This window comes from Numenius arquata, chromosome 14 (genome assembly GCF_964106895.1).
Source record: "Numenius arquata chromosome 14, bNumArq3.hap1.1, whole genome shotgun sequence".
NCBI classification, from domain to species: domain Eukaryota; kingdom Metazoa; phylum Chordata; class Aves; order Charadriiformes; family Scolopacidae; genus Numenius; species Numenius arquata.
Window position 1 is genome coordinate 12,589,124 of NC_133589.1, and position 21,674 is coordinate 12,610,797.

The window sequence follows — 21,674 nt, forward strand, 5'->3', positions numbered from 1 at the left end:
TTTAATGAAAATATTCAGATAGTGGCTTTTCATTTCTATAACTTGTAAAGTTAATTCATTTTTAAAATTGCAGTTGCAGCATGTTGAAATTATCATTTGAAATAGAAGTACTGGGGTGTTTTCTAAATGTGCTGCAAGTGCAGTTGATTTTTATTGTGGACTTTGCTTACCTCGTAAAAACCTGCTTACAGCTGCCATCAAAAGAGGTGCTGCTTTTGCATTTTTCACAACAACGTAGTTATTAGTTTTCTAAAAGACATTTAATATTATTGGTTTAGTTGGACATACATATAATTCAAAAAGTAAAAATAACCCCTTCTTGTAAAGCTCTATAGAATAGCATTGTTTTGGAAGAGATCTGATTTACTGCACCGATAAATCAAGTCTGTGCTCTCAGAAGTATGTTCTGGTTTTTTAGACGTAGATGAAACTGTCACTTTACTGGAATTGACTGTGTGTTTCGATGAGGTGTGCATAGCAGTAAAGTGCTTTGCCCAGCAAAATGCTAGCAGGTAGATAACTGAGTTTATTCACAGGCGGAATTTGTTTCAATTAAGTGAATGTCTAAGAACAGAGCCATCTTACATAATTATTTTAAAAGATTTTTAAAAATATGTAAAATACAATATTATTTTTTTTTAATTGGCACTTGATTACAGTTCATGAAATATCAATTTTTTTGTGATCTGTTATTATAAATGTAGACAAGTGCAGGATTTTGTCTGAACTAGGTTTTCCATTCAGTGGTTGTGTCCAATAGATCTAAGTAACTGATGGGCTGACAGCCTCTTCCTCATTATCTGCTGTGTTCTGTTTCTGATGTGGGTGTCTCCTTCAAAGGAGAATTTTATCCACATTAAAACATTTTCATATCGTACTAGAAATTATATATAGTAGACCCACAAATAATGTTTTTAAGGATTCTGTGGATATTTTGTTCTACTTAATTTAAACAAACAAGCAAAGGGAAACCTCAAATCCATATTTCTATATTTTTAAGAGGGAGAGAGTTCATAGGTGAGGTCATTTTTCCCTTTTGGAAGCATTGGTGGAATAGGAAATCTGTGCCCCTGTTTAGTTTATGTATTGTTTAAGCATTGTTTGGGTGGTGGGAGGTAAAACTCGAAGTTAGTGGAGTACTGCATCTTTTTCATTGCCCAATATTCTCCACTGCCAATCATTTGAAACGCACACTGGCAAGTCATATATTAGTATTTTTCTGCCATATCATAGCTTTTCTGAAAATTCTTATAAAACCTGCTGCTTGCCTGAGGGAAGTTCTCTTTCTGTCCTTTGAGAATCAAAGAATGGTGCTGAATGTGTAATTTGAGCTCTAATATGACAGGAAGATTGACTTTGCTATTCAATTGATTTTGTAGTTGTTCAGTCTTACTGCTTGCTATTCTAAATAGCTTTCTATTTTCCTATTGCTTCTTTAATCCTCCACCTCATTACCAGACTGCTTAAATTATTAAAGACCATTCTGCTTAAACTGCTGTTGTTTATAGCTCACTTTTTCACATCAGCTTGTTTTGCCCTTTGCCTTTTTAGATTTTGACAAATTAATATTGCTGTTTATACACTGTTGCTTTTGATAAAACTCTTATCAGGCTTGCTTTCTTCTATGAAAATGCTCTCAAAATTGTATGATGGTTTTATGTGAATTCCAATTTATTCCAGTTAATATATGAATTCATAGAATATTTGTTATTAACTGCATTTGGCTACAGAATGTCCTTTTACCTGCCTGCACCTCAATGGATCTTTCTCTGCCTTTGAAGAATTCTCATTTTTTGCCAACTTACTATTCTCTTCCAAACAAATAATTATAGTGATTGAAGTAACTTCATAACCTCTCTCAAAAATAAAATAATTTTTTAAAAAATATTTTTTAAATAATACTGTTTCTTACCCTTATCTTAAAAGCAGAAAGAGAGCAGTTTGACTTAAAATTTCGCTGCCTTGCCTTTTTAGTTCACATCCAGAATCACCAGTGGGGCTATTTGGAATTTGTTCTTTTCTTGGTTCCAAATTTCTGAAGAAATTGTAGCAAAGGCAAATGATCTCATGAGATTTCCATGCTTGGACCCAAATTGTTACACTTCATTCTGGTTCTGGGTGAACCGTTCATGGTAACTCAGGCAAGGTTCAGACTGGGCTATTGGGTTTAACACACTTTAAGTCTCACTCATTATTGTTTCCTGCAATGATGGAAAATGATGGAATAATGGTTCAAATCTTAAGTACAAAGAATGAAGAAGTCAGAATGGAGGAACCTTTTGGGCTTTCAAAAACAGGCAAAGCATTGGAACATACTAACTTGTCATTTCAAGGGCTTCTTGATTCTGTCCTAATTTGCAATAGTATACTAAGTTTTTCTTCCTCACACTTCAGAGCCCACTCACACTTGCATTATCTATCAAAATGAGAATATAAAATGCCCCCAAATAACCTGACCTAATGAAGAGATATTACTTTGCCAAACAAAACCTTTGTTATGTATATCCTTGTACCATGACAGCCACCACAGGGATTCCTGAAATAACAGAGAATTTGTGATTGGGCAAAGGTGTTATTTAAGAACTTTGTGTTATCACATAGTATTACTATATCCAGTACTTTCAAAAAGTTGCTGCTTAGTCTGGTATTTGAAACTGCTTTTAGTTTTCTGTTCCAACCTACTCCTTTTACTTAATCATGTTTTTTTCTGTCTTTCAAACTGACATTCAGTTTTCCATGAAAACCTTTTGATTTCAGAAATTTACTCCCAGATGAGAAAGAGACTTTCAAAAGGATGTGTTTGCAATTGGTAAAAAACAATATCTTCATTTCAGGTAGATGAAAGTGAACACAGAAAAGAATTCTGAAATGAAAAGAATTAGTTGAATGCAAGTATTTAGCTTTTTCCCATAACACTTTTTGTTGGCTTGAAAATGAGAGAGAATTCACTGAGTTACTAAATGTATTAAGCATATGCTTAATTGCTTTTGCTCTGCATAAATACAGTCATAATGGTAAGATCGTTCTGTTGATACATATATATAGTATAGGATAAATAGAAATGGGTCACCTGATTGTAAACCGAATAAGCAACAAGTCAAACCAATTTGCCACTCGGTGTCAGTTAAGGCTTTGTCGAAGAAAAGTGTACAGCCCTTCTTTTTTGAATTGTAGCTTACATTAAGATTTTGACTGCATGAGTTGTGTGTATAGCAGTTCTTCATATATTGCTACTTAGTTATTTGCTAGCACTTTGGTTGGTAAAAGCTAATTTAAAGCAGGCCGCTGGGCTTGCCTAGCCAAAGACATTAGAATTCTTGTGCTGCAACTGGTTTAATGAACTGTGTTTCTGTTTCTCTTGTCTGTTTTGCTGCAGAGCCTTTTAGTGCTTCTGTCTGGGTGATGATGTTTGTGATGCTTCTCATTGTGTCTGCCATGGCTGTCTTTATATTTGAGTACTTCAGTCCTGTGGGATATAACAGGAACTTAGCACAAGGGAGAGGTAAGCTTTGCATTTTACACAACCCTAAAGCTATTAAAAAATCATGTATTTCCCATCCTTTGCCCTCTATCTTTTAAAATAAACATAACATAGGAATAAAACAGTAAAAGCAGCTATGAAATAATGTTTGCTCTTAATTTAAAATGTGATTTCTTGAGGCCTTATGTGCTTACGTTTGTATTCTAATTCACTGGAATAAAGACATATAGAAAGGTAAGTGATATCAGAGAGAGCTGTATTCAGGCAGTGTTTGGTTAGTATACTGTATCAGTTGTAAAGTGTCAACTTAAAAAAGCATTGGAGTAAGTTTGACAGGCTCCTGACTCTTATGAATTCACGCTTAGCTCAGAGATAATGACCTAAACTGGTGTGGTTTGGTGGATAATATGGAAAAATAGCAGTTATGTTGTATTTAGTTTTATATAGTCGCTATAAAAAGTGATTAACTCAGCCTTGAAATGAGGCCAGTGGCAGAAGGGCATCGCTTCTTTCTGTGTGGCATCCATGGTTATAGACACTTTGTTTTTAAAATATACCAGCACAACAAATTCAATACAGCACTTGCCTTTCTCAGTGAAAGCTGCAGTTATATATTATTAGCACTTTGACCCGAAAATGAGGATTCCATGTATTGTGGTGCCCTCATCCTTTCCTTTCTTTACTTACAGTTCAGAGTGCAGTTTGTTTTTAATTTCTAAATCATACTTGCCTCATTTTCTAAGAAGAGATCTTCCAGTTTGTTGAACACAGTTCTAGGGACTATTACAAGCTAATGGTTTCTTCTAGATTATGATTGGTTTGTGCACTGAAAAAGGAGACTATTGTAATGTTCGGACGATGTTATCAATTTGGTAAGATGATAATTGTATAACCTCTGTCCAAAGCAAACACTGTGTTTATGAAGGGGAAATCAAAGGTGAATAAAGAGACAGGGGATCCAAGGGCTAGGCTGTTCTCTTCTGTGCCACCTCATGTGCCGGAATTGATTATTTTGTGTACTTATGGCTACAAAGACGTATTATGGTACTAGACCAAGCTAACTTAGGTCAGGAAGCTTGCCATGTATCCAGCTGCCATACATTTGAAACGTGGGAAGCTTAAAATAAACGGGAATCTTTATGCAGATTACTCCTTTCCCTAAGCATTTTTGGCAGGATGAAGCTCAATGGTCGTACAATCTCCAGCAGCATAAACAGAACTTTAGACTGCTTTCTTGGCATATGCTTTCCTTATTGTTGCTCAGAAAATGCATATTGTCTCGGCATCAGCCCGATCTTAAATGCCTCTAGAAGGTGGTTTTATAAACCAAAAGTCAGCTGCATTTTACTGCACTCTATCTTTTTAGCACTTTTGCAAAATATAAGACAATAATCTAAGATGTTGTCCTTGATTACATTGTGAAAAATTTGCAGCGTATTAGAGAGCATTTCCACTGAAATGAGAATATGCACTGAGTACACCCACTTTGGGTTTCATTCTTTTAATAGTAATTAAATTATTATTAAAATAAATTATAATTACATTAATAACTAAATCAGAATTTGTAATGTGCATCCCCTTTGATAAAGGGGCAGGGAAGGAGGTAATATTACAGGTATCTGCATCAGACCTTATTGTCTGAATTGCTATTTAATTAAAAAATACTTACATAAAGGTCAAATGAGTCACAGTCAGGGGAGGCCTGTTTCTTTTGAGGATGTAGGGAGTCTAGATGATGAGCAGTATGTGATGACTGCACTGTGCTTACCTAGAGCTGGGTAAGAACAAACTTCCCTTTATTTTCATAGCGCTCGACAAATAAGGCCTTTTAAGTGGATAAGAGCGTTGCTAACCCCTATGTGGGCATGAGGGCGTCATGCTGACCACTTCTTCTTGCTTTGGGATGAATTTAGAATGGACTAAAAACAGGAATAAGAAAAATTACAGAATGGATTAGCTGGGTCAGGTTTTTACCTGTAATGCCAACAGGAGCTGACTCTGAAGGTGTGAGGTAGCCAGAGCCTGGGTCGCTGTAGGTCACGTGCCTGTACAGGTAGGTGCTTTGTGTTGCCCTGCTGATTTATCCTCTGAGTGCAAGGTTGCTTAGAAGTAGGTGACGTATTCACGCATTTTGATCTTAAACATGCTTACATAAAGTTCAAAAAGCATGATGTTGGAAGACTGGAGAGGATACAAAATAATTTGTGTGAGAAAGGTACTAGAATTGAACTATTAAGACCTAAACCCCCAGTTTTCCATTTTACATATCCGCTGGCACTGACGACTGAAAGGGGCAATACAGTGGCACGTACCTTACTACAAGAGCCGTATCACTTTGCTTCTCCTCCAAACCTGTGCTTTCCATGTTAATTTTAAAACTTTTGAAGTAAATGCCACATAGAAAAATGTTCAAATATTTTTTACAAATACAGAAATAAATGTCATTACAATAGAGAGTACCTATGGTAAATCCTGTGGTTCTGTTGGGAGTACAGTGAATATGTTCTGCGATATTTTTTAACTATATCTTTGTGAGTACTTTTTTATTATTATGTAGGGTAGCTTGCCAAGGTTTAATTTAATTGCAACAAAAATAGCTGCTCTTTGCAATTACAGATCCCCATGGACCATCGTTTACCATTGGAAAGGCAGTGTGGTTACTCTGGGGCTTGGTATTCAACAACTCTGTGCCTGTGCAAAACCCCAAGGGGACGACAAGTAAAATCATGGTGTCGGTTTGGGCTTTCTTTGCTGTCATCTTCCTGGCTAGTTATACTGCCAACTTAGCTGCATTTATGATTCAAGAGGAATTTGTTGACCAAGTGACTGGACTGAGTGATAAAAAGGTAGGTCTTCAGCTCAAAAGAGGTCAGTGTCCATTCTTCATAATCCTTCTACAAATGTGTACTTTGTGCTAAAAGTACTCTGAGCAAGATAATAAGCTAAAACTGGGTGAATGGATTCTGAGTGTAAGCCTTTTTCTAACAAACCTGAGACCCAAAGCACGAAAATATCAGACTGTTTTCAAAGTCTTTGACTAGCCTTTTCAGAAGTTTCTGCATTAATTTAAAAGTACCTTTTTGTCACATCATTTTGTGATGAAAATAAATTCCTGTTTGATTAAGAGGAATGCCTCACCAATATAAAAAGTTTGAAAAATAAAAAAGCTTGAGTGCAGGGACATTATTTGGACATCACTGTGTGGAATATTAATAATATATTAATAGGAAAAATATTCATAAACCCAGCAATTATCCAGTAATTATTGGAAGCCAGTTAAGGCTCCTGAAAAAGTGTCATTTTGCTTTCTATGTAGTGTGCAAGGAAGTTCTAGAAAGAGTTCAGATTTAAAGTGGTGCCAGCACAAATAAGCAAAGAGAAATGATAAAAAGTGATAGTTGTCTGTGTATGTTTGAATGTTTTCCTTGTATGAAATGGCAAGAGTAAATAGGAAAAATGAACAGAAAATTTTGGGGTTTGTGTTATCATATTGAAGTGAGATGTAAATTACATAGGATAAGGCGCAGAATTTTGATGTGTTTGTGGAATACACTTTCCTAATTCAAAAACTTTTGTGAGAATTGCACTTTGAGCAGTAGACTCTGACAATTCACTTCAACCCTGCTCGTTTCACACAAATTGACAAATAATAAATATGTTTATTTTTCATATTGTTGTAGCTTGACTGAACTTTCTTCTGAAAGTATACTTCCCAGGTGTTTGTACTTGTGAAGTTTAATCGATAGCCTTATAAATCAGAAACCTGGCAATTACTTCTTTTTTTTATTTCATTTGTGTGTCTGCTTCGTAACAGTGGTATTGCATGGAGGGACTGAAGCCCATTTGTAAAATGGTTGTTGAGGTGGATATGCACAAAATACACGAAGGCCATGCTGTTTTCAAGTTTGTGCCCAGTTGTTTCAAAATGAAACTAAATATTGACATTAAGAAGTAATATTTAAATATTACATAGCACAGGGGAGAACTTCACAAGGGATTTATCTCAAAGGACAGAAAATACAGGAAATCGTTATTCAGAAGAAGGCAAGAGCTCAGATAGCCTTGTGTCTGGTTTTTGTTTTAACTGCTTTTTATGACCCATCTTTGATTGATCTCCTGAAGTATCAAAGCATGAATTGCAAGCGTGGCTGGGGGAAAGACAGATAAAAAGAAACAAAAAATGATAGTAGTTTTGTTTTCATTAAGGTGCGCTGTCGCAAAACCTTTGAAAGACTATGAAGACTGTTAAATATACCTCTATTTTAAGATAATATTCTTAGTAAGAGACAGATAAAAGGCATTCTTCTCTTGAGGATAAAAAAAAAAAAGGATTTGAGAAATGTCTTTCTGCTGTTTGTGAGAAAGTACAGAGTGTTTTCCTGGGAAGTCTTGGTTTTGGCAGGATTTGGCTTGCACCTGGCACAGCGCTAGTGTTCGGGTCTGGCAGTGCACCCTTATTTTCCTCTCTGCTGGCTGTTTGCCACTCTCACCTATGGGCTGGGAAAATGTCAGTATTTATTCTGTAGCTTTTGGCTAATAACTTCCTTATTTTTGTTATTTTTCTATTCTCTCTGCTAAGTAGGATTTTATTTGCACAAAAAGCAAAATAAAAATAGAAAAATACTTGAATCAGAAAATGCCATCTGCTTTTGTGTAGTCTTCTGATTATTTATTTGATCTGCCACCTTTGTTTTTATTTTACAGTTCTTTAAATTTTGCCTGAAGCATATAGATGTAAATCAGGGGAGCCATGCCTTTTCTGATTAAATTAAATACGCTAGAAGTCCAGAAAAGCAATGATGATTTATTCCAAAATATTCCGTGTCATGCACAGTTTTTGCTACAATCCTGAGGCTTCTCAGATTTTAAAAATTCAAATAATTTAGGATAATTTATAGGGATATAATTAAATTATTTTTTTCCCCTCTGCCTTGTTGATGCAACATTGTTAGTAGGGGAGCAGTTCAGGAATTTGATTTTACTGTTGTTCAGTAGAGAACTCTGATCCTTGCTGCAAGCAACGTGGTAATAGGCAAAGGCCAGTGAGAAGGGACTGAAGTATGGGTAAAATTAATTTTAAGTAAGTAATATCTAGAAGTTCAATAAATTTTTGAAAAAACTTCTGGGCTGGTAAAGCAGTTTATGGTTCCCTCCTCTCCCCTTTTTCCTACTGCCATAACTGAAGAGTCGAGCTCTTTGTCAACGCTCTATTGTCAATGCAATAAAGTATTCCCAATTAGAGGTACCGAGGTTTCTCAGTCCGGCTCCGTATGTGACAGACTATAGAGCAGAGAAGCCGGGAAAAACCCCTTCTCTCTCTGAGGAGTCATCCGTGACCCTCAGCGTTTGATACCTTCCCGTTCAGGAAACGTGTTATGCTCTAGCACCTGGTTCACTAGGTTTGCTCAACATGTGATAACGCCCTCTTTACCCTTCTATGCTTTGAGACCTCTTGATAGTTTCCTCAGCCTTCATAATGTTGCTAATGAATTTCTGAATGCCATGTCATCTATGTGTCACCCAGAAATATATGGCACAGCATGTACTGGAGTTATTAGGGGTGGGTGTTCATAAACTCAAATGATTCAGAAGATGAGGAGAAAATTATATTTTGACATCCTTGTGTATGTAAAAGAATTTTAAAAGCTTTGTGTTCATAAAAAGTTACAGAAAATGAGTCCAAAAGTATCCAGCACAGCTGCCACTTGTAGCAGTTGTTCCTTTTGATACCATTTATGCCTTTTTCATGTAATGAAAGAGACGACATTACTGAGGGACAATATATAGCAGTGGACAGAATTGTCTTGCAAAGCATTTATCTGCTGTGATTCCTCCACACCGTCACGTTTTGAAAAATGCCCCGTGTGCATGTGGTCTAGGGGATTCTCTTCAACCTCCAAAAGAAGCCTTAGTTATGCCATTTACAGGTTCCTTATTTTTGCAAGATTCACAGTATTCTTGCAGTGTTGGCTTTCTATTTTTGTGCAATAAGATGTTACAAGTTCTATAGTTACTTAGAGATCTGTCTGTGTCAAAAGAGAGCAGACAGGTCAAAAGGCAGCGTGGATGATGGGGCAGTTAGGGTGACCCTCTTACCCCAGTCCATCTTTCCACTTCAATATTAGACCTTTACAGTGCTTTTTGAGAGCTGTCAGACAGATACTGACTGCATTTCAGTAACTGGTGATTATAATAATAGTCTTGGAATTGCTGAACACAGTAGCTATATTTTACAAAGATCAGAAATCAGATTGTCAGTGTTTTCCATCTGATAAAATAAGAAAGCAGAGAGTTCAATTATGGGGGTTTTTCTATCACTCCAAACCAGCCGTAATTCCCATTAAAATCTGAGGGAGAATATTTATTATTTTTTACTGTTTTAGTAATGTTTTCCACAGTTCCTTAAAATACTCCAGAACAATAACAAACAACTGCTCTGAATACCACCTTTTCAGACAAGCATGCAAATCTTCAGATTAAGTCAATATTTAATGTTTGTGAAAGATCTCTTTACTGACTTTAATGAAATTTTCAGTTGTATTAAGGCATATAGGTAAAATACAAGAAAACTAATAGGACTGTTTCTTCAGCTCAGCCATCCTGTTTGGGATTCCTAGATGAGTAGGATTTGAGTTTTGTTACCATGTGCCACAGTTCTAGCAGCTGGCAGAGCATGGGGGAACAAGAACTAATTGATTAGTCTTCTGAATAATAGTAGATCTCTCCACAGTTATGATTCAAGCAGGGGGCTCGTTCATTCAATTTAGGGATTTTATTAGCGATTAAAAAAAATTAATATTTCGGAAAATGTCTAGGGAGAAAATTGCTTCCTAGCAGACATGGTATATTTTATTTCTCACCATGGGGCTTCAGGGAAAATGAGTCCATGTAGACACTTGATACTTTTTTCTTTCTTGTCTCATGCCTGCCACATAGATCTTTGCTGCAGTCTCAGAGCTTATTTGCTTCTCCAGGACACGTCAGTTCACAGAATATAAGTTTACAATTATTGACAAGAACTTTATACACTTTAAATGTGAGTGCACCATTAGTAAAAAGACTTTAAACTCTTTCTTTCTTTTTTACAAGTAGTCTGTGAGCAGGCAGTAGTAGCAGACAATCGCTTTCAAAAAATTGTCTCCTTATGACTCTTGTATTTGTTGGTTAGGTGCCTTGTGCTGGGAAATTCTAGTCAATGGATGGTGTTTGGAACCATTTATCTGTCCGAATTTTCTGTATTTGAATTCCTGTATTAATTATTTCATCCCTTGGATTGAGTGTCATCCCCAAGATCTTTGAATGAACTAGTACTTTTTATTAATCTTTGCTCTCCTGCAGAAATATTTTTGTGTTCCATGAATGTTCAGTTTGGGACAGATACCTCAATTTCTTCAACCATTCCTATGGGAGGAAACTCCTCCCAAAAACTCAAACTCATATGCATGTTCTTGAAAAGTGAGAATAATCAGAACCAAACTCTGTTTCTGAATTACCAGGACACTCCACCATAACCTTCCTGTTCCCTCAATTCCCCTGCCATGCCCCAGGATTAGGAATTGAGCTTGCAGAATACTCACCACAGCTGAATTTCCAAAAAACGTCAGCTATAGGAACAGCAGCAATTTTTACAGGTCTTGAAATTCGTGTTGTTTCTTTAATTTTTTTTTCAGTTCTGTTGATTGGAAAATTTGATACAGACATTAGGAGATAATGGAAGTCATCTCACTACTTCAGGGATCTGTAGATTTAAGTAAAGTTAATAACAAGCTACATCTATATGAGTAGAATCTCTAGACATATATTTAAGTGCTGGGTTTGTCTCAGTGTTGCATAATAAACATTAAAGAAGATAGCAAATATAGACTAAGAACCATGACTAGTATACAGTGTAATTTTAGTGCATGGGTCAATTAGTATGTGTAAAGTAGTAGCAAAGTAATAATTTAAACAGTTAAGCTATGAAAAGGGGAAATGAGAAAAGACATCTGTTAGCTAAACAAATAGAGAAAAACAGTTCATTATGCTTTGTCAAAATATGCTTAATTAAAATGAAGCATTTAATTGTAGTACTGTAACATGAAAATATTGTTGCAGCAATAATTTCACAGTCAAGGTTTGATGGAATTGAAAATACTCCCAGTTGTTGTATAAGCTTATTTATATTCTCTTTGCAAATTGGCACTGTATCCTGGGAATTCTTGATGCACTGAGACCAAACTTTAAAAAGAGAAGCATTACATATGTAGCCCAAAAGAAGCAGCAACTGTATAAATATTAGCTGTCTCTTGCAGCGCAGAATATATACCTTGCTCTTCTAACTTCAATAGTAAAAACAGAGTGCATTTTACCATGGAGTTTATGGGTGACTGCTTTTATCAATGCTCAATTGAATCTCCTCATTAGCCAATAGTTCCTCTAATTTGAGTGGCCTTTTTCATTTATTTCTTAAAGAAGCATTTTAACTTAATCCTGAAGTATCACTTGGTATTTAAAGGGAGATATTGAAAAGGCGCATATAAAAGTTTTGGGTCTGTTAAGAAAAGTTTATGTGCAATTATTTGAATGATTTCCAAATCTGAAACCTGAGGGTGCTCTGAGCTATTGCTATTCCTTTGCAGATATTCCCTGGCTTGTTTGTCTCTGCTGATGCAATAGCGATATAGAGGGTAAAATGGTAGAATAAACCTATATGCCATCAAGCAAATGGTTTGTAGTTTTAAATTGTAGGGATAAATAGGGACTAGGATTATAGGTGTCAGAGCTCAAGAAACACTTTTCATGTCAAGTGATGTAGCTGCTGAGTCCCTGGGGAAGATGCAAGAACTTTTTTTCCCCTTGAATCATGGCGGTGGAAGGAAAGCCAGCCCTCACCCTGTCCCTCCAGGAGCAGCACGTTAGGCTCCGCTCAAGTAGCAAAAATGATCCTTTTGCCTTCTTTGTGTGGGGACCCACAATGTCTTAACTGAGATGAAGGTGTGAAACGACGACCAACAAAATACTCTTTTCTTTTGGCTGCTGTTTACCAGTGTGTCTGCTTGTAGTTTGGGTTCTCTAGAGAGATGTTGGTAGATGAGGAACATCTTCCAGTATCTCTCTGCTGCAGTTTCTGCAGTCCTGCTATATATTTCAATGCACGGGAGAAAGTCACATTAGAGTGGTGAAACTGAGCTGGTTTTACTTTGGATGTAGATGTTTCTGTAAGTTCAGCCAGTGTGAAGACACAGATTCTGGTATAATAGAGCTGAATTGACTCACAGCATTTGCCTAGAAGAAATTTGAGGCAGCTCATACAACTTCTGGATTTTTTAACCTGAAATTGCCCTTCTTCACATTTTGAATGCCTTAAACACTTCACTTTTCCCGTTTCTCTCTAGTTCCAAAGGCCGTATGATTATTCACCTCCTTTTCGATTTGGAACAGTCCCAAATGGAAGCACGGAGAGGAATATCAGAAACAACTACCCTGATATGCACCTTTACATGACGAAGTATAATCAGAAGGGAGTTGAAGATGCCTTGGTCAGCTTGAAAACTGGGTAAGCTTTTCCCGTTAGTTTTAAAGAATACTGTAGACTTTGCAGAAACTGAGAAATATTGATCTGTACTTACTGTGATACTGAACAGACTGATGTTAGGCATGCTGTGTACTACATGGCTCTTTTTTTTTTCCAACTGCACTGTACAGAAAGGAAAAGGATTGTCTGGGATTTGTATGACTTTTAAAATTGCATGAAAGCTTTAATGTCCTATATAAAATAGATTCAAAGGGCAGAATTAGTATTTCTCAAATTTAAAGAGAGATGATACAGATGGACCTCGATTTGGGTGGGGGCTCAACACAGAATATATTTTGTCCAGTTCCTCATTATCTTTGCAGAACTCTCTCTCATAGGAATGTGCTTTCACAGAGTGAATTTCTGACAAAGCTTGTTTTCCTGGCCAGTGTGCAACTACTTGTTATTTCTTTTCAATCTCCCATCCCTTTGGTATGCTTTTAGGTCTACTCTTACGTTTTCTTCCCTCCTCTAATTAGCATGGCCCCGTACATTTACTGTGGCATCTGAAGTATTGATGACTTTGATGTTCATAAAATCTGTACAGATGAAATAGTCTCAAATGCACTATCTAATCCTGCTTCTGGAGATCTTCGTAAATATTGTGGCAAATATTCTTGTCCTTCTTCCTCAAGATCTGAGATTTAGACTTCAGTGCCATCCATCCTTTTCTCTCTCTGAAGTAGCTCATTCTGCCTGGTTGGACAAAGAGACTAAATTCTCATTCTTAATCCTCAAAAGGCACAAGAGTTCCTCACTACTTGTATTAGTATTCATCTGGGGACAGGAATGTGTTAGCTGTAGTAATCTTTTCTAAACATATAGGCTTGATAATAGCATGTGTATTTTTGTTAATAACACTGGATTATAATAATCATAACTTATCAATACAGTTTGTTTAGGTTTGTTCTGTTTTGAAGTGAGAAGGCTAAGTTACCCATAGTGGATTTGAGTACATCTACTCTAGTGGCTGTTTCAAGGCACATCTTGCCTGCTATTGTTTATGGTGAACACGGACACATTTCTTCCAGTAGTAATTTAAGATGTCAATTTTAGTGCTTTTTTGGGAACCGCTTCTCCTTTTAATTTTTAGTCTCCTTCTCCCAGACATGTAGGGGATTGTAACATATTTCTTACCCAAAAAAACCTGAAGTCCCCAAATCTTCCCTTAGAGTGCAGGTTCCCATCTTTAAAATGTTATCCTTCCTTCCTTTTCCTTCTCTGCTGTCTCCATGTTGCTGTCTAGAGTCCCTTTGTCATAACTTCTCAAGGCATTCTCAGCTGGCATTTCTAAGCATGGTTTGTCCCATCCTATGATAGACACGTAACATAATGTGAGATGAACCTCGCCCAAGGTCTTCCAAACCAGAGGCAGAGCTCCTGCTCTGACCGAGCCTGTGGAAGTTGTATTTCCTGGGTGACAGCTAAATTATGCATTGTAGATAGTCAGCTGAATGCTGCTGTTCCTGCTGTGAATTTGTAAAGAAGAAGCTATCCTTAATTTCAGGCAGTGCTAGGGCTTGTTCAGTTGGGTTGATAGTTTATTTAGGGGGTGTATATTCCTTGTACTTTTTACCAACCGTTTGTGTTACTGAAAGCCCTTAAAAACTGCAGTTAGCTTTAAAATCAGGACACCTGTCAGACACATAAGCATGAAAAGGGGGGGCTACCTGACTGCAGGGGAGTTCAGGACATTCGCTAAAACTCGGGCTGGCTGCTCTTGTGCCAGCTGCTGCTTTCCTCAGAAGCTTTAGTCCTTTTTGACAGCATAAGCTATTCATTTTTTTATAGATAGATTATTTTTTTTTTTCCCTGTTGGAATTTCTTTCCTCTTCTAAGTGATTTCTCAGTGTGGACACCCCAGGTGTCTACTGTGCTCCCCATGACTGACATTTCTGTAGCAGATGGTGCAAATAAGCTACCACGTACAGTGTTTTCCAGATCAATATAAGTAACTGCTACATACACCTGTGCTCCTCAGTATTTTGTCTGATGGCACCTACAGAAGGATTAAACAGCATGCCGTCAGCTGCTGAAGTTTCTCACAATAGAAGTGTCACTTTGTGTTTGCTTATGTGGCAGGTTTGGACATTCCAGCAGGAGAGTAGTGTCAAGCGGGCTTACATATTCTCTGCCTTCAGTTTCTGTAGAGCAAGAACTGTGCAAAGACCCAATCAGTGTGGTAATTGTGGGCAGTAAATTCAGTTACAGACCAGGCAGCATGATTGTACCTTCTTTTTGCCTCAGAGCAGTTTCTTTCTGGAAAGGTGATTTCATTTAGCTGACAAAACTGATCGGGCTCTGTCATCCTCACCCGCCACTGTCACCTTGAGCCCGCCCAGATTTTCCTTTTTGCTAAGACCTTCGGTGAGGATGTGATGGAAGTTCCCGTGGGGGACACTTTAAGGATCTGATAAAAGTGTTCTGAATGAAAGAGATGAGACTGTAAACTGTGGGACTGTAATAACTTGCATTCCCTGTAGAGAAGACAGTAGAAAAGCAATAATAGGTATTTGGTCATGTATTACAATTGCTTGCCTCTTTTTCTCCGGACTCATATTCTTCAAAACATCATTTTTCAATTCTACGAAATTTTCTGTTCTGTTCCTCAGTATATGTAACTGTTTCCTCATTTTTTATATACCTGCTCTCTATCTTCTTCGTTTCTCCCTTGTGAATTATTTAACCAGATTGTTTCTCTCTTCCATGTAGTTTGCTCTTTCATCCTTATCTAGACTTGGTCAAGCTTTCACTTTCCCTACTTTGCTCGATCCCATGATTTTTAATACATCTTGCCCCATGGAGCCCATGTTGTCGCTGCTTTTTTCGGGATGACCTGTCTCTCCTTCCTCAAACTGCATCTTGCTTCTGTTTTCCTCTTCAGCATGTGTGTGTTCTGCTTACCTTATTACAGCTATTTTGTCTGTTTTCATCTTCATTTCTTGTCAAAGCTATTCCTATACTTTTATCTTTTTTATTTTTTCATCTTCATCATTGGTAGCATGCAACAAGCAATTTTCCTTACATATCATAAAGCTTGCTGCTTCTGCACAGCTTTTTGAAGATGAACTACTTGGTAATTATAGAGTCATAGACTATAGAGCTGGGAAGGACTTGAAAAGATTGTCTGGTTGATACTGCTGCTGTGAGTCAAAATAAATAGTACCTGTGTTATTCCTGAAGAATGTTTGCATAACCTGTATGTATTTCTAATCTCACTTTTAAAGTAAATTTTGCTTAATTGAAGACATAAGATTTAGTCCCCTTTAATTCCTTATGTATATTGTTCGACTCTAATTTTAAGTAGGAGCAAAAAATACCAGCAATCAGGCAATACTTAATAACTGAATAATGCTACACATGTGGCATCTGGTCTACATAGAATCAAACCATCAAGTAGCTCCTGTCACAGTTCAGTCTGGTTTTATTGTATCGCAAACTCTTTAAGTCTTTTGCTCAGCTTTAATTAGTATTAGCCTATTGGCATGTATTGGGAATATCTTGGTCTTTGAGACCATTGTGTTTAATACATAATGTTACTGAATTGAACTGGAAGGAGAAAGCGGGAAGGAGACAAAGCATAAAGCTACAGATGCACAGATTTCTCTAAAATTTATTTTTTGTTGGAGATGTGCTTGTGTTCCTTTCCTCATTCTGAAAACAAATTAAAAAATAAACTGGATTTTTTTATCTTGCTTTCTCACAAGACGTGAAAAATCAGCTGCCTGAGTCCAGTCCCTAACACAGCCAGGGAAAACCTCAAAGGCAGATATACCTATAGGAATGTGTATAAAATAAATTATGTTCCTGCCTTTATTTCCTGTCTGGTGTAGGGGTTAGATAGGTCTTTTGTTGGAGCAGAGATGAGTGTGCACACATTTGTGTCCAAGAAGCCTTGAACAAAATACCTAGCCCTAGCTCATGTTGGAGAGGTGAAGCTAATAGCATTTCAAAAATTAGCTTACAATGAAAGCATCTGCATTTGGTTTTTTTAAATAGAACAACTTCACTACATGGGCAGTAGGCTTGGACCTGTCTTGTTCAGTTAGCGTCGGAAGTGTTTAAGATCATTCTAGAAAGGAATCAACTGGGAAATGCTGCAAATCAAAATGGAAATGAGATTTTTGCTTTAGACTGGCATTGACATTATACCTCCTCCTTCAAGTGAATCCCCTTGGGGGGGTTCATTGCAGCTTACTCATGAAGGTTTGGTGCTATCAATGGTGAAGGCAAATTTATCAGCTATATTGGCTTTTCCCCTTCGTTAAGAAATCAACCTTTGTTTCTGAAAATATTAAAAAAAAAAAATCTATAAAGTCTCAGTAATATCTACCTCTTGTTATTAGTGTCTTATTTCTGTGATTCACAGATACAGTTCTCAGCTGCTGAAACACCATTTGAACAAACAGCAGAACTTGCTGTACTCCATTTATTGATTAAAAGTATCGGTTTGCAACCAGGCCTGTTAAAAAGGAGCAAAATTCATGCATCTTGATATTGAAGTACTGCTTACTGTTTTTCAAAATAACAAATTATTGTACCTGCTTTAATGCAATTTAGTACTGAAAGTAATCACAATCTTATGAGCTTGTCAAAAAAAAGTACCAGTGTTTTTCCCTAAATTTCATGCATTGAAGGGATCAGCTGAACCACATGTGCTGTGCTACCTGGGGAGCTTCGGATTGCTCTTTAGGCAGGAGTGAGCAGCTCAGAAATTCTCCAGAAGTTTTTTTTTTCCTTTTCCTTAATGAAAACAAAAATGGCTGTTATTTTCCTGAGCATTATTCGGAAGAGTAAAGTCTGTAAGACATTAGCTAATGTATTCTTGGCAGGTGAAGTCCGGCTCTGGTAGAGCCGTGGTGGCTCCTCTGTGTTTTTTAGACGTTTATTGATCAAATAAAGTTCTAAAAACGCATTGCAAGCATTTCTGTCTATGCTGTGTTCGATTAATCTACATTTCTAGAATCCTCTCTATCAGAGAGACAGATCCTATTGATTTTGCTTCTTTAAGAGAGAATAAGTCTTTGACTAGGAAGTAGCTAATTATTGTGTTATGTTTACAGTGGCTGTTTGGGTTTGTTTGCTTCTGTTTGCCATGCTATACTTTTCCAGAAGAGATTATAGTTAAAGAATGCTATCTTTTCCCAAGCAAAACAGCCTTCCCTGTTGTAATTCTTTGGTGTGGGTTGAATCGGCTCGTAGCTGTTGAGTTTCCATGTGGTGTTTCTCCGTGTATGAATCTTCTGCTGCTGTAAAACTGTCAGGAGTAGAAAATGCAATGGCAATAAACTGGAAATGTATTTCATGTTCTCACCTTTGCCCCAGCACATATACGCTGGAATATTGTCTGGGATTTAACTGCTAATGGCTGAAATCAGGAAATTTAATTGGGAGAGTCTCTTCTTACTATAGAGATAAAATGGGAAACTTTCACTTGCCTGTTGCCCATCACTACTGAATCCATCTGATTTTTTTCTTCACTTAATTTTCCTAGATATGAGGACTGCAGCTGAGTATCACACAGTGTATATCTTGTTTAAGAAAAGAGATGTTCTAACTGATGCTGTGCAGCATATTGATGTGAGGACTTGATTTCAGTTTCATTGCAAAAAAGCTGAGAATACAGCTCGTTTCAAGGAAACTGCAGTAATGAATCCCTTGTGTTCCACAGGCAAGCAGCCCCTTGTACAGCTGCAGACCCTCTCGCTGTCATGAGCAGTTTTCAGCTTTTATTTACAGCCACAGCTGTGGCTATATATTCAGGGATTTGAGGGTAAAGTTTACTTGGGACTCCATCTGCCTTCCTGTTAAAGATTGCTATGCTTGGTAGTTTATACACATCAAATTTAATACCTTGTTCCCCAGTCATCTGTGGCAAACTGGCAGAAATATGAAGCTGCTTGGGAAGAATGTTGATTTGAGTTGTCCCCCGAGAAGATGCTACCGGCCTGCAGGCATGTCCTGAGCTGCTAGTCGCTTTGGTAGAAACGTGATAATTCTATTCCTCAGCATTTTTTAATGATGAATAATAATGCTGGAAGAAACACCTGAAAGTATCTAACTGAACAGTGTGGATGGCATGAGAAGTTATTTCCTCTCTGCCAGCACACTATCCCATGTGAAAGCAACAATATGATTATTAATACTTTTTTTTAGAATCCAGTGGTACTAAGCAGAGAAAGTGCAAGCAGAGACCCTAGAAGGCTCTGATGCCCTTTTAACCCTCAATCTCTATGTTTATTGGCCTGAATTGGATTTTTGTTGTGCTTACAGTGCTTGTAAATTGTGTCCAATTCACAGCTTTGCACACTCTGTTACTGGCTGAGCAGCTACAAGCTGGTCAGAGGCTGTGCCGGCAGCTCCGGCAGCGCGGCTCGGGCATAACCGCGAGGCAAACGTCTCCGTTTCTGTCAGCTGGAACGCAGTTCAGATTGTGCCCAGCAGGTCCTTCTGTTAATTAGGTCTGTCAATTAAAGTGGTGGTGTACTTAAAATTAAAAGAAAACCAAACTTGTCTTTTAGGCAGCCAGCTGACATCTCCACTTCAATGCAAAACCAATTTCAATATTTTTTGCGGTATTTTAAATTTATTTTTACAGAAAAAGGTTATCAAAATTTTCATCAAGGGAAAAACTTGCTAGTTTTTATTCTTTCTGTGGTTCATACCTTTTCACCTAAAAAAAAGGAAGGAAGCTATGAGAGAAATTACCTGTTTGAGAGAAAAATTATACATTTTAATTTTTCATAAAAAGCACAAGTTCTTCATCATTCTTGTGAGCAGATAATAACAGCTTGCAACTGGAACTCAAAGAAATGTTCAGCAGACATAAATTTTTAAACTTTTAATCTAGTGGCGTGATATATTTTGACTGTTTCTGATTGACAACAGCTTACAGTATTTGTAATTGAGAATATTCATTCTTTTCTTAGATGTCTGTTAGAGCACATATAGCAATTCTTTTACCAAGTTTTTCAGACATTGCCGAAGATGGTTGACCGAAGCGTGTTTGAGGGAGAAAGGGAAAGGTCAGCGAGGCAGCATGAGGTATCTGTAGTCTGTCGTAGTTTACTGCTGGCAACCCTACTGGATGCCTGTTACGATACACGAAGAGAGAAGCTGTGCCGAAGACAGCTTTAGCACAAGCACTACTTTATGCAACTGAATTTAAAAATAATGTATCAAATCCTTAATATCCAGCTATCATTCTAAGAACATGGTGTTTTCCTGCTTTCTCACGGCCTACTTGTCAAAAATCTCTATTCTGAGCCTGCTTGGCTTTTGTGTTTTTCACAAGCTTCAAAAACAGGATTAAAAAAATCAAATACAGCGACTGGAATAACGAGTTTTTAGGTGGGTGATCCTTGCTCCAGTCACATTTTTAACATGTCACTGAAACAGCAGCCGGTAGTTGAAGCATGTACTGATCTTAATAAAGAGGGAATGTTGTTCTCCTCTTTCAAAGTGTCTTATAAAGCATGGAAGCCTTAGAGATCTTTTGGGATACTCAAAATTCACCAGTTTAAACTGCTGAATCTGAAACTCGTTTATTCACATGTGATTGGAAAATTATTTTCCTGAGTCTGCGTCTGCTGTTCTTACAAGAAAATTTATAATCTAAGGCAGGAATTAGCCTTTTTTTTTTTTTTTTTTTTTAAAGGAAAGTACTGAGTGATGAATCCAAGTGGTATCTCCAAATGTTGTTTCATTAAGGAGAAATGTTTAAGAAAATTACTGTCCATATTTTCACCAGATCTATAGGATATTAATTTAAAAGATTTTTGTCAGACGCTGAAAGGGCAAATTATTGTTCCAGGGGATCATTCCTTTAAGGGGGTGATAAATCCAAAATGTGAATGTGTGACATGCAATGAGGAATTAATATTTCAGATAATTCACTGTCAATGGTACTTATAACTAATGGTCAGGAATATAGAATAGCTTAGAGTATGATTTAACCAGCTCCTGGATTGCTCGGCTTCTCTGCAAGGGCACCTGCTAGACCATTTTTCTGGATATAACTTTTGGACATTTTTGGACACTGACACATAGAAGCATCCATTTCTGCAGCTGGTCTGAAAGACAAAACAATCAATAGAGCTGAGACAGGACCATGGGAACTCCTTAGAAAAAAGCTGAACTGAACTTTAATTTTCTCTATCAAATGAAATCTGAAACTGAGCTAGACCACATCTGAAGCACTGATGAGTTCAGGCAGCTTATGCCATAAATCCTATATGGCGTATCATACTTTATTTCTGCAAACTTTCTCCCTCCTAACCGGAGTGGAAATAGAGATGTAAAAAACTTTCAGAATTTGTTGTTCTTTAGTACTCTTTAGTGCTGACAAGTTGAAAGAATCACAACCGCAGAACACATGATGGCTCTTAATACAACCTCATATCTCATGAAATAGCCATTCATCAGAAGCCAAGAATATGTATTCAGGTACAACAGCATCCATACTTGCCTAGTTTCTTTTATTCCTCCTTAAGCATCTATTTTTTGCTAGTATCATAGAGTACTGGGACCCAGGTCTAAGCCAGTGACGACCTACTGCCCATGTATAGGGATTCCTAAACCATATATATCTCTGGGGAAACCTGTAAGTCAAACAGCATTGAACAAAGATTCAAAGCTACC

At 37.2% G+C, this 21,674-nt stretch overlaps 1 protein-coding gene across 1 annotated transcript in view; it reads left to right on the top strand.

Moving 5' to 3' along the window:
• Positions 1-21,674, top strand: part of GRIN2A (glutamate ionotropic receptor NMDA type subunit 2A) — a 180,358-nt gene that overhangs the window by 131,829 nt on the left and 26,855 nt on the right. Inside the window, exons 8-10 of the mRNA XM_074158266.1 lie at positions 3,377-3,502; positions 6,098-6,327; positions 12,856-13,016. Of these exons, the coding sequence (XP_074014367.1) occupies positions 3,377-3,502; positions 6,098-6,327; positions 12,856-13,016 (517 nt within the window). The remainder of the gene's footprint in view (positions 1-3,376; positions 3,503-6,097; positions 6,328-12,855; positions 13,017-21,674) is intronic.